This window comes from Opisthorchis viverrini, assembly GCF_000715545.1.
Source record: "Opisthorchis viverrini unplaced genomic scaffold opera_v5_145, whole genome shotgun sequence".
NCBI lineage: Eukaryota > Metazoa > Platyhelminthes > Trematoda > Opisthorchiida > Opisthorchiidae > Opisthorchis > Opisthorchis viverrini.
In genome coordinates this window covers 1111900-1126027 of record NW_008751802.1, presented here as the reverse complement: position 1 = coordinate 1126027, position 14128 = coordinate 1111900, and the positions used below count along the sequence as shown (strand labels likewise).

General features: G+C 46.0%; 1 protein-coding gene across 1 annotated transcript in view; it reads left to right on the top strand.

The window, feature by feature from the left end:
- Nucleotides 1–13666: 13666 nt before the first annotated feature.
- Nucleotides 13667–14128, top strand: part of T265_06780 (hypothetical protein) — a gene marked incomplete at both ends in the record, with an annotated part of 4453 nt that continues 3991 nt past the window's right edge. The window contains one exon of the mRNA XM_009172133.1: nucleotides 13667–13756. Coding sequence (XP_009170397.1) covers nucleotides 13667–13756 — 90 coding nt within the window. The remainder of the gene's footprint in view (nucleotides 13757–14128) is intronic.

Below are 14128 nucleotides of genomic sequence, written 5' to 3'. Positions count from 1 at the left end.
GTGGTTCATAGACCTGAACACTGGGGGCATTTGAAAACTTTCAGCTTGATCATTGGTTTCCTCGTAGCACTGCTCGAGTTTGGAGGCAAAACCAGATCAATAATGCTGCAATACGTCGAAGGGTTTCCAGTAATTACCATAACTTTCAGCTGTAAAAAACCACGGACATGTTGTGCACTGGCTAGGACTGCCGCAATTTCGCTCGTTGACAATCCGAGGCGGTAGCTGATTAATTTATCCATGGATATAGGAGTGTCAGTTAACTCATCCATGAAAGATGAACTCATCACACTCCACAAACTGCGCTGGCTTGGTGACATGCAACGAATGGTAGTTGACCGACTTACTGGGAGACCTCATATCGCGCAAACACGCGAAGCGCGGAAATGAGACAAGGTATAGAAAAATGAGCGAAGAATTTTAAATGCCGAAAAAGTATACTGCATGGAATACTAAGGAACGAGCTTTTGCGAAGTCGCATACAATAGAAAGGATGGTGTTGGTGGGGAAGGAGTAGATTGGTCACACGAGTTCGGAATAGAAAGAGATCAGCCTGAAGGGCTGCAAATTACTGGATGCAAGAAACCACGTCCATGTAGATATTGTTTTACTAAAGGGTTGTCCGGACGTGGCACAAAACAATTTGAACAAATTGACAGGAAAGATTACTCACATCCAATGTTTTTTCGGCAAAATTAAAATCACTGCCCTGACAGTATCACGTTCGTTTCCCTCTGAAAAACCGCTACCTTAAAACGCCCAATTATTTCAAGTACTCTGGTATTAATACATTGAACATCGCTTCTAAGGTGATAACTCCAACAACAAATAACAGGGCAGCGTTTGGTGGATTGCAGCCTCCAAGAAAGAGAAATAAGGTTTAGGAAAAGACAAATCCTTTAGTTGCAGCACCATTTTGGTGCCCAACTGACATGTAAAGGAAGGAGGCAAGAGGGTTGGGATATTGCCAGGTTATCTAAGCCTAGACAGGAGCAGTCGAGATGCTGAGGTTGGGTTCCGACCGCAAACCTACGGTCCGTAAATTGGCGCCTTAACAACTGAGCTACCTCGAGCCCAAGAGGTGAACTTCAATGTTTATTAAAAAGAACGTCAGTCGGAGTGGTGTGTTCTTACGGTCATTGAAGATGATCCCCTCGATTCGACATCCAGCGACCAGCGACGTTCGACTACCACTGGACTCGGTTGCAGCTACGTATGAAGCAATACACGGTTTAGGCATGCCGCACGAACGCAGCTCAATAGACATTTAAGATCCGTGAAATCCCTTTTGATGGAATCTGACCAAAAGATGAATGTGGAGACCAACAGGTGATGTTGAATCGCGGAAGTATGGAATTCATTACCAAATTACTAATAGTTGAGGTCTTTCGGTTAGGGCCCGAAAAAACGGGCAGAAGTCCTACTGATGACCTTCGATAGTTTGCAGCGTAATGTGGTAAGACTGGTGTGGACGTTCATGATTGTCTTCTCAATTATAAGATGAATTATGTTCAGTATCCAGGTTGAAACGGCTATGCTCATTCTAAAGAAGTACGACGAGATAGGGTCAATAGTGTGCACAGAGGGACAACGGCATACACACCGAGAAGCCGCTTAAGCTGTAGAGTAATAGAAGCCGTTAGATTTTATGAGCCAAGGTGAATGCTGGTATTGAGAAGCCGGTGCAACGGTGATTCCCGTTTCTGCTGCGTCGATAACCGACCCGAGTGCCTCCCTACACCTGAGCGCGTCGCCTCATTGTTAACAGATTAACGGCCCCTTATCCATCACGCGTGAGGAATTAGCTGCGTAGTGGGTGAATATCCGCGGGCAAATAGAGGCCTTCGACCCAGTTAATCATCGGTTAATTTTTAATAAGTTGCATACTTCGGTGAAGTGCGCTGGAAAAGTCTACCCCATCACCAAGATGCATGTGAGGGATGACGCATCCACTGAACCAAGTTCTCTTGAATTCTATATTTTCTATTTCTAATAATCTTTATAGCTGAGCAGGTGATCAATCACTTAAATGTTCTCTCCGCGTTTAGAGATATGAAAACAATGAGGAACATGTTAGGACAGCCTGCGTTTCATCTGCTCAAGCTGCAAGAGACAGCGGTCGAATCCCGCTTCGTCAACATCAGATGGAAACATTCAAATGGAATCGGCCAAACCAGAAAATGTATGCGCTGCTTCCAGACGAATATCGCCACCAATTACTAGGCTCTCCAAAAGAAGGAGAAAGCACCAGCAAGTGGAACTAAGGGACCAACACGTTAGATTTCCGACCGACGGACCCTCCAATTGTAATGAATGGCTTCGCTGGCTCGACAACCGACTGGACAATAGATATGGAGTAGGAGCCTGCTCGGGAAACAAGTCACGGAAAGGAACTATGATTACTACCCTAAAGTCAACGAGATAGACAGGAGAACTCGATATGCAGAGGTCGGCCAGTAAATTCACGCTCCAACCACCGAGCCATCACGAGGATATCATCAGTCTTTCTGTCACGATCCATTATAACGAGTTTATGGAAGACGGTGTACTACAGCAAGAGTGAGAATAATCAATGGACTCAAGGGATGATTTCCGAAAAGTGGGTACACACTCTAGCTAGTACCCAGTTCAAAGCACTATCGGACGCTTTTTACGCGAATCCACGCTCTGGCAAGCTTACTGACCCACTGATAACCTAAAGAGCAGTTCTACTTAGCGTGGGATTCTCCCAAGAATTTCATGCGTTAGGAATCTACTGGCCTCCCGCCATAACTGGGTGGAGCCTATGAACGATGGAAAAGTAGATGTGATTGGGACAGATTGAGTAGACCATCACGAATTGCTTGGAAATTTGTGTGAGTACGGTGTTGACGGAACTTTCATGCTTTGTGTTGTCTCATTTCGTCGTGAGAAAATTTCGAATCTTATAGTAAACGACCATCAAACCATATGGCACCTGAAATTTACAGCGGAAAAAGGGTGTAGTACTGCTCTGTAAGATTTCAGCACGGGGTAATAGGCTTGCTACCGCGAGGATCCACATAAAAAAGCGTCTATTAGTGCATTGAACTGGGTACTAGACGTAGCGTGGACATCAGTCGGAGGAAGGTTATTCCATGCAGCAACTACCCAAAGCTAGAAAATTTTCGCCTAATCTAGGTGTGCGCTCTGAGCTTGAAAACCTTCTAATCACGTCCTCGCCATGTGCTGGCTGGATCAACGTTGAAAAACCCGTTAGCCAAACCTTGTTTAAACAGGGGAAAAGTAGGTAGTAAGTCTCCTCGAAATCGAAGATACTCCAGGAGAAAGAGATCAAGCACCACGAGACGCGTTCCATAGTCCACAAATTGAAGGTCGGCAACCATTTCAGCAGTAGCTCATTGGACGCGCTCAATGAGGCTTACGTCCTTCACGCATCCTGAGTAGACAACTTGGTTGGCATACTCCAGAAGCGAGTAATACAGATGAAGATGTGCCGAATCATCCGTAGAACGGTGAATGCCATTTGAACCGAGCGCAGTGAGAAGTACATGTTTGAAGAGAGGCAGTTTGGCATCTATCCCTTCCTAATGACATATGGAGGCATTTGTCGTCATTCAGAGGAAGGTGCCAGTCCAACGACCACTGCTTTCCAGCGTCTACATCCATTTGGAAGGCACTAGCGTTCGATCTTTAGGGTTTCGAGTCTGAAAAAAGCAGACACAGAGTTGGAAGGACGTCTGGAAGGTCGTTGACGTAGATCAGAAACAGAAGTGGTCCCAAAACAGAACATTGAGGAACTCCAATGGAGACTGACGCCGGAGAGTAGATCGAGCGTACTTTTCCCAGGAATATTCCGTCTGATAGGAACGCCTTAATTCAGCGTATAATTTTTCCTTGAATCACATAAGCCTCGAGTTTGTGGAAGAGCAGGACGTGTGACACTGCATCCGAATGCTCTTGAGAAGTCGAAAAATACTGCATCCTTAGCTTAGGTTAAGCTGTCCATAAATACGAGCACGCTGTTCACACACGAACGGTTCGGGATGAATCCAAGTTGAACTGGGGATATCAAGTTGTTGACAGTGAGGCGATCCTGCCTGCCTCTCGACTCGCCCTGTCTAGGCTTTGGCAAACTGGCAGTATCCAAGCCCTCGTGCTTCCTTCTGGTGGCATGGCAGGCACTGGAAGGGCAGCTAGGCACTGGAAGGGTGTTACAGTGGAGCGATTCTGCGTAGGCTGATGGATTATCGGGAGAGACAGATTCGTGAGAGTCAAGCTCGGTTTCGCCCTGGCTTACGATTAATCTACCATATCTTTACCTTGGAACAAGTGCTTGAACAGCGCCACCACTTCAGACGTCTCACAATGGTCATTTTCCTGGATTTGAAAGCTGCTTTCGATCCTGGCCATCGTCAGCGACTTTGGCAGTGTCTGGCGATTAAAGGTGACCCTTCCGAATTTCTCTTCCTTATGCGGGCATTGTATACGTACTCCTGTGAGCGCATACGAGTATACGGGAAGCTCTCGCCCAACTTCACCACGTTCATTGGTGTAAGACAAGGCTGTTCTCTTTCCCCTTTAAATTTGTTATTGATATGCTGTTTGCAATTTCTCTGCCTGACTCTGAAATCTCGGGAGTCGCAATGGTCCCGGGACGAAGACGTTGAGTGTGTAGACGATATTGCTCTCCTAGCTTCAGATCCTTTTCAAATGCAGACAGTCTTAAATAATCTGAATAACTCTGCCGCACTGTTTGGCGTGCGCTTCACAGCTGCAAAGTGTAAATTGCTGCAACAAGACTGGGTGGGATCAAACCCAAACCTCATGCTTGCAGACGAGCCAATTGACGTGGTAGATAAATTTGTTTACCTCGGCGGTTGTATAATTTTAGGTGGACTGGAGGGAGATGAGATCACTTTTCCAACAGAAAAAGCCAGGGCAGCTTTTGCCAACCTCCGAGACCGACTGCATCATCTCTAGCGCAGGTGGTTCATAGACCTGAACACTGGGGGCATTTGAAAACTTTCAGCTTGATCATTGGTTTCCTCGTAGCACTGCTCGAGTTTGGAGGCAAAACCAGATCAATAATGCTGCAATACGTCGAAGGGTTTCCAGTAATTACCATTACATTCAGCTGTAAAAAACCACGGACATGTTGTGCACTGGCTAGGACTGCCGCAATTTCGCTCGTTGACAATCCGAGGCGGTAGCTGATTAATTTATCCATGGATATAGGAGTGTCAGTTAACTCATCCATGAAAGATGAACTCATCACACTCCACAAACTGCGCTGGCTTGGTGACATGCAACGAATGGTAGTTGACCGACTTACTGGGAGACCTCATATCGCGCAAACACGCGAAGCGCGGAAATGAGACAAGGTATAGAAAAATGAGCGAAGAATTTTAAATGCCGAAAAAGTATACTGCATGGAATACTAAGGAACGAGCTTTTGCGAAGTCGCATACAATAGAAAGGATGGTGTTGGTGGGGAAGGAGTAGATTGGTCACACGAGTTCGGAATAGAAAGAGATCAGCCTGAAGGGCTGCAAATTACTGGATGCAAGAAACCACGTCCATGTAGATATTGTTTTACTAAAGGGTTGTCCGGACGTGGCACAAAACAATTTGAACAAATTGACAGGAAAGATTACTCACATCCAATGTTTTTTCGGCAAAATTAAAATCACTGCCCTGACAGTATCACGTTCGTTTCCCTCTGAAAAACCGCTACCTTAAAACGCCCAATTATTTCAAGTACTCTGGTATTAATACATTGAACATCGCTTCTAAGGTGATAACTCCAACAACAAATAACAGGGCAGCGTTTGGTGGATTGCAGCCTCCAAGAAAGAGAAATAAGGTTTAGGAAAAGACAAATCCTTTAGTTGCAGCACCATTTTGGTGCCCAACTGACATGTAAAGGAAGGAGGCAAGAGGGTTGGGATATTGCCAGGTTATCTAAGCCTAGACAGGAGCAGTCGAGATGCTGAGGTTGGGTTCCGACCGCAAACCTACGGTCCGTAAATTGGCGCCTTAACAACTGAGCTACCTCGAGCCCAAGAGGTGAACTTCAATGTTTATTAAAAAGAACGTCAGTCGGAGTGGTGTGTTCTTACGGTCATTGAAGATGATCCCCTCGATTCGACATCCAGCGACCAGCGACGTTCGACTACCACTGGACTCGGTTGCAGCTACGTATGAAGCAATACACGGTTTAGGCATGCCGCACGAACGCAGCTCAATAGACATTTAAGATCCGTGAAATCCCTTTTGATGGAATCTGACCAAAAGATGAATGTGGAGACCAACAGGTGATGTTGAATCGCGGAAGTATGGAATTCATTACCAAATTACTAATAGTTGAGGTCTTTCGGTTAGGGCCCGAAAAAACGGGCAGAAGTCCTACTGATGACCTTCGATAGTTTGCAGCGTAATGTGGTAAGACTGGTGTGGACGTTCATGATTGTCTTCTCAATTATAAGATGAATTATGTTCAGTATCCAGGTTGAAACGGCTATGCTCATTCTAAAGAAGTACGACGAGATAGGGTCAATAGTGTGCACAGAGGGACAACGGCATACACACCGAGAAGCCGCTTAAGCTGTAGAGTAATAGAAGCCGTTAGATTTTATGAGCCAAGGTGAATGCTGGTATTGAGAAGCCGGTGCAACGGTGATTCCCGTTTCTGCTGCGTCGATAACCGACCCGAGTGCCTCCCTACACCTGAGCGCGTCGCCTCATTGTTAAAAGATTAACGGCCCCTTATCCATCACGCGTGAGGAATTAGCTGCGTAGTGGGTGAATATCCGCGGGCAAATAGAGGCCTTCGACCCAGTTAATCATCGGTTAATTTTTAATAAGTTGCATACTTCGGTGAAGTGCGCTGGAAAAGTCTACCCCATCACCAAGATGCATGTGAGGGATGACGCATCCACTGAACCAAGTTCTCTTGAATTCTATATTTTCTATTTCTAATAATCTTTATAGCTGAGCAGGTGATCAATCACTTAAATGTTCTCTCCGCGTTTAGAGATATGAAAACAATGAGGAACATGTTAGGACAGCCTGCGTTTCATCTGCTCAAGCTGCAAGAGACAGCGGTCGAATCCCGCTTCGTCAACATCAGATGGAAACATTCAAATGGAATCGGCCAAACCAGAAAATGTATGCGCTGCTTCCAGACGAATATCGCCACCAATTACTAGGCTCTCCAAAAGAAGGAGAAAGCACCAGCAAGTGGAACTAAGGGACCAACACGTTAGATTTCCGACCGACGGACCCTCCAATTGTAATGAATGGCTTCGCTGGCTCGACAACCGACTGGACAATAGATATGGAGTAGGAGCCTGCTCGGGAAACAAGTCACGGAAAGGAACTATGATTACTACCCTAAAGTCAACGAGATAGACAGGAGAACTCGATATGCAGAGGTCGGCCAGTAAATTCACGCTCCAACCACCGAGCCATCACGAGGATATCATCAGTCTTTCTGTCACGATCCATTATAACGAGTTTATGGAAGACGGTGTACTACAGCAAGAGTGAGAATAATCAATGGACTCAAGGGATGATTTCCGAAAAGTGGGTACACACTCTAGCTAGTACCCAGTTCAAAGCACTATCGGACGCTTTTTACGCGAATCCACGCTCTGGCAAGCTTACTGACCCACTGATAACCTAAAGAGCAGTTCTACTTAGCGTGGGATTCTCCCAAGAATTTCATGCGTTAGGAATCTACTGGCCTCCCGCCATAACTGGGTGGAGCCTATGAACGATGGAAAAGTAGATGTGATTGGGACAGATTGAGTAGACCATCACGAATTGCTTGGAAATTTGTGTGAGTACGGTGTTGACGGAACTTTCATGCTTTGTGTTGTCTCATTTCGTCGTGAGAAAATTTCGAATCTTATAGTAAACGACCATCAAACCATATGGCACCTGAAATTTACAGCGGAAAAAGGGTGTAGTACTGCTCTGTAAGATTTCAGCACGGGGTAATAGGCTTGCTACCGCGAGGATCCACATAAAAAAGCGTCTATTAGTGCATTGAACTGGGTACTAGACGTAGCGTGGACATCAGTCGGAGGAAGGTTATTCCATGCAGCAACTACCCAAAGCTAGAAAATTTTCGCCTAATCTAGGTGTGCGCTCTGAGCTTGAAAACCTTCTAATCACGTCCTCGCCATGTGCTGGCTGGATCAACGTTGAAAAACCCGTTAGCCAAACCTTGTTTAAACAGGGGAAAAGTAGGTAGTAAGTCTCCTCGAAATCGAAGATACTCCAGGAGAAAGAGATCAAGCACCACGAGACGCGTTCCATAGTCCACAAATTGAAGGTCGGCAACCATTTCAGCAGTAGCTCATTGGACGCGCTCAATGAGGCTTACGTCCTTCACGCATCCTGAGTAGACAACTTGGTTGGCATACTCCAGAAGCGAGTAATACAGATGAAGATGTGCCGAATCATCCGTAGAACGGTGAATGCCATTTGAACCGAGCGCAGTGAGAAGTACATGTTTGAAGAGAGGCAGTTTGGCATCTATCCCTTCCTAATGACATATGGAGGCATTTGTCGTCATTCAGAGGAAGGTGCCAGTCCAACGACCACTGCTTTCCAGCGTCTACATCCATTTGGAAGGCACTAGCGTTCGATCTTTAGGGTTTCGAGTCTGAAAAAAGCAGACATTCCATTGGAAGGACGTCTGGAAGGTCGTTGACGTAGATCAGAAACAGAAGTGGTCCCAAAACAGAACATTGAGGAACTCCAATGGAGACTGACGCCGGAGAGTAGATCGAGCGTACTTTTCCCAGGAATATTCCGTCTGATAGGAACGCCTTAATTCAGCGTATAATTTTTCCTTGAATCACATAAGCCTCGAGTTTGTGGAAGAGCAGGACGTGTGACACTGCATCCGAATGCTCTTGAGAAGTCGAAAAATACTGCATCCTTAGCTTAGGTTAAGCTGTCCATAAATACGAGCACGCTGTTCACACACGAACGGTTCGGGATGAATCCAAGTTGAACTGGGGATATCAAGTTGTTGACAGTGAGGCGATCTAGGATGGTCCGCATCAGAATGCGGTCCAACACCTTGCACGGTGCGCTAATGGGGCTAATAGGCATGTCTAGTCTTGTGCGCAGAAACTTGCTAATCTGTAATAAAATGCCGCATACAACAACTACAGTCGAATAATTCAAATACCGGTTGAAGTCTTTTTTTATGTATTTTACTGTGGAGAAATTTGTTTATGGTCCCTCTGTCTGCACAAACTAAATGACAGCTGGATCAGAGACATACATGGGGTTATCAACTTTTGTGCTACAAAGAGTTCATTATTTCTATAATCTAAGGAATACTTTTTTCTTAATAAATCCGATTCTGGTGCCGATCCTGGTTCTGACAGGAAGTGGGGACCCGGAGCACAAGCACAACTTCAATTGGCCTAGATTCGGTTAGACCCTGATTGGACGGAATTCGGCTCACGGATTCACGGATTGATAAACAGGATCGAGGATTTGCCCAAGTTTCCTGGTCGGTTTTCCTTCTTGTCGTTCAGCGGCTGTCGTTCACCTGAAAGGCGCAAGTGAAAAAATGGGTAGAAAGAAAGAGATAGACAGACAGACAGGCAGACAGACAGACAGACAGACAGACAGACAGAGATAGATAGATAGATAGATAGATAGATAGATAGATAGATAGATAGATAGACAGACAGACAGGTAAGTAAGTGGGTAGATAGATCGATAGATGGATGGATAGACAGATACTAACACCGACAGACCCGTTGCAAATTGGATTGTGCCGATCAGTGTCCGCGTCCTCTCCGGGAAAGTGCGTGCAAAAACCTCGGTTCTGACATCTAATGTGAGTAAAGCTAGTTGAAATCGGATTTCTGAGAGAAGGTCGGCTCAACCCACTCTTCTGTAATATTCTCTCTCCTTCTCAACTCTCCACTACTTCCAGATGGGCATCCATCACCATGTCAAATTTTTCGGATGACCTGAAATCTTTGAGTTCCAACGCCTTCGGCGACGCCGCGAGGCGACGGTCACTGGACTGGTAATTTCCTGTAATGATGAAAAGTGTGTTCGTTTATTTGCTATGCATGGTGAGACTTAGCCGACAAACACTAATAAAATAGGCCTTCAGAAGGGTTTGTCCTTCGCAATCCACCATGAGAAATTATCTCAAAAGGAATTCACTGTTCCGTGAATGATTCGGCACTTCTTAGACAGAGTTTTATGTGCCCTGTGGCGCCCACGTTAGACAGCTTCTCGAATACGCCAACAAATTCGTTCACTAAGGACAAACGATGGTCACATAGAAAATGGTTTCAGGTCTTAAATTCGTTGAGCATGAAACGCGTCTATGGGCCTTTGAGCTCTTTTAACTAAGGTCGAGTTCTGAGAGAGGGTCAAATACTTGTTTGCGTCTTTTCTATCAGGGTATATCACGAAGCCTTCCACCGTTGGCGTGGTCGATTTGCGGTGAGGTCAAAGTGAAAAGACTTTCAAGCACAGAGCAAACACTTTTATTCAAACATTATCTCGTTTCAGGAAGACGGTGCATGGAACAATCTTTCTCCGACATTTGGTCAAGCGGGATTTACGGTCCAGATTAGAGCATTTTGGACGTTTTTATTTGGGCCACCGAAGGGCAAGCCTAATATCAGCGCGTAAAGCTGTGCTCGTGCCCTTCAGGAGATCGGGAGCCGAAAGAGTGATCCAACGAATCAGACATGAGAAGCCCGAATTCCATGAATCAATCCCTGAATCCGTGAATCATTTCGATAGACCTGGATTTAGATTTCTATAGAGTGAAGCTAATGAACACCGTCTAGATGATGCTCTCCGTGGAGCAAAGAGCTTTATTAAGTTTGACTGGACACTACCGAGTCAAGTTGAAGCTTGATCAACGCTGCCAAGTGTCGTAGTGTAAAGTCTAGTTCCTATATTATTCTTTAGATTGCACATATGTGAGGAATTTTACAGTTCCGAGTTTTGACGAAGGGGAGCAGCAAAAAAGAAAAAAGTTTTGGACAATAGCTCTCACAATCTAACAGCCCTGGAATAATTGCTGTTTTGCAGCTCGGCATTCACAAACCATCGCTTAAAGAAAAGCGAGAATGTTGCCGTGGAAAATGAGCGTTTTAAAAGTGCAGGATTATACATGTATAGGTGTGGTTATGTTGCGTGTCCCAGTTATACGTTGCCGGAAGCTGTTTGCATAAATGAGTCAGATCTCAAGGTCATCGAACGCCCCAGGTTGAAATGTGAATAGAATTTCCACCGGAGTGGTAGAAATCAACGACATTGCAAAGTACGGTGGCCATGCTGTCGTAGTATGCCTACCTTCAGAGCATGTCTCGCCCACACCTTGCTTCCCCTCTCTACTGATACATGTTGTGTCTCCGAAATATCCATACAAGACCTTACTTCGGATGTCCCCCTCAAACCCATTAGATCAGCCGAGATGTTTCACATCTCACCTCTCGGGTATCCAGCTGTCCCAACGCAAAAGTTCGTAGTTTGTCCGGCATGGAGGTTGCACACTCCCCCAAGGCTAAAAGCGCCTCACTGGACTGGATCCTAGTAAGCAGGATTCTTTGCCTTGTGCGGCTGTCTCGCTCTATAAGATCATTGCAAGTAGACGGAGTAAACGCTGGTCATTTGTCGCATCACTAAGTGCCAGTTCTGAGACTGAGAACGACGAATCTGGATGGATGGATGTGGTCATTATGGGAGGTGATATGAATACCAAAAGTAAACGAATGAATCCAGGAGCACAAGTGAGCGGTAGATTTGGTGTCTATGCTCAAAGCACGGATAATGGGGGGGAGACTGTTTCAGTTGTGTGCTGACCATCGTTTGCCCCTAGCCAGTACGAACTTTCAACACAAACGCTCACATCGAGTTACTTGGAGACCACCTACCACAAGACAGTTGTGGACTCAATTAGACCATGTGGCTATCAGTTAACGACGGAGAGTCTCAGTTAAGCATTGTCGTTAATTCTGGTGTACGCAACTTGACTCTGGTCACGCCATCGTGCGGACCCGGCCAGCACTTCGCTTTCCGCCAGCATTGCGTGTACCAACGGAGAGTAGCTACATTCATCAACTACGACAAGATTCGGTAGCTGAAGAGTATCGAGCTGATCTGTCTAGAAAGCCGTTGGAGGTAATTGGTGAAGAGTGTTTGAAGGCTGGATGGAGGCGAACTAAGGAAGTAATGCTCCCGGCTTTAAGAACTGCTTGTCCGGGCCATCCGACTCTAATTGAACACTGGACATCGTCGTGGTTAGCAGATATTATTGCGTCCAGAAAACCCATACCAGCAACTGGTGACTGTGGTAGCACACGCAGATCCCGCTAACACCGGATAATCAGAAAATTGAATAATGTCGGAGAAATCTGGTGGATTTCGAGGGCTCAGGAGATAGGGAAGGCTTTCGCTGCAAGCAATAGCTGCGCCCTACTTCACCTGATTCGATCAACCGGCCAAAAGAAGGCACATGTCAGTGAAACAATATGTGGGGAAGATGAAACAGCAATTCACTCGTTGAATCGCCATCGTGAGCGATGGGCTGGACACTTCAGAAAACAGTTCATGTGGTTACCTTCCACACGACCCATAGAGGGACCAGGTGGGTCCGAATGTAATTGACATTTACCCGTCATTAATAGGTTTCTGCTGTGCGGTCGCCTCGATTAAACGAGTAGCACATCAATTGCTCGGGTGTGTCAGGCGCCAGCTACGGACGAAACTTAGACATGGCACGAAGGTTAGAATTCCAGCCAATCCAAATAGTGTATCTTTACTTGACGCTGGACACATCCCTCAAAATGGCTGTAGCACGACCTTGTGGAGCATTCTGTTATTACCCTAGTAATACGTTTGTAATAATTTTCCTTTGTCCCCATAAAGGGCTGCCAAAAGCTCTTTCCTTTTGATATACCATAGTGGGCTGACAAGGAAATCAAGGACCGATATAGCGTTGCACGACCTTTTACCATTTCAAAACCGTAACTGAAATCCTCTGTGAAATATCAATCCCGAAGCCTGACAAGGCACTTGATTCGTATCGTCTGCACCACGTGCCCTTCAAAGAAGTTGGTGAGGTCCTGGTGAACAGCCTGACGACCATACTATAGATTTGGAACGAAACAAAACCAGCCGGATGAAGCTCTTCGACCGTCACCCCAGTTTTCCAAAAGTGCAAAAGAACGTCATGCGGGAACCATCGTGGTATCAACCTAGTGTCCGGTGCATTCAAGGTGTTCTCTGTGAATATTTTGCGCAGGTTTTTGGATTATCGGGAGAGACAGATTCGTGGGAATCAAGCTTATTTTTGCCCTGCCTTACGGTTAACCTTTACCTCTAGACAAATGCCTGACCAGCGCCACTGCTTCAAACCTCACACGTTGTTTTTTCTTGACTTGAAAGCCTGTTTTTGTAGTAACGGTATTTTCCTCAGCTTACTTCACGGTCTGAGCCTCCCAATCTAGCGGTCACGTCAAAACAACCACCAGGGGTGCACAAGGTCTATTAATGCTCAAAACGAAGTCAAGAACAGTTGTACAGCGCTCCGTATATATAGCGTTAGCGGTTATAACTTTCTGGAGTTTCTGACCTCTCCTGGATACGGCATTGGCAACCGGCATTTGGCCAATACTGGGTCATGGTTGGCTGTTGGGTCCAGATTGTTGACCAATCAGATCTCGCCTTGATGCCGGACCCGCAAGCATCCCGAATTCTGGGCCAACCTCGAGTGGGCCAGGCTTATCGGCCGTAGCAGCGCCTAAAGACGTGCGGTATAGTGTGATGCGTGTGGATTCCTGCCCAACACACCCCCTTGAAGTTTGTTGACGTAGCTGTAATATGCACGCTATGGCCGCACCAGGGGACAGTGATTCTCCGAAGGCAGGTGTTCACGACAATTTCTGTGGATGGTAAACAGAAATAAAGCTCATGATCCAAAGCCCAGTAAGCAAGGTTGTACATCACCAATACTTACATATGAATCAATCAAAATGAGAGACACCGTATACTACAGTAGCTTCGAAGCCGGGGGTTCACTTGAATGGCCTCACTGGCTTGCGGATCCTGTCTGTCCAGCGTCGCGGTTGTAATCCGTGCTCAG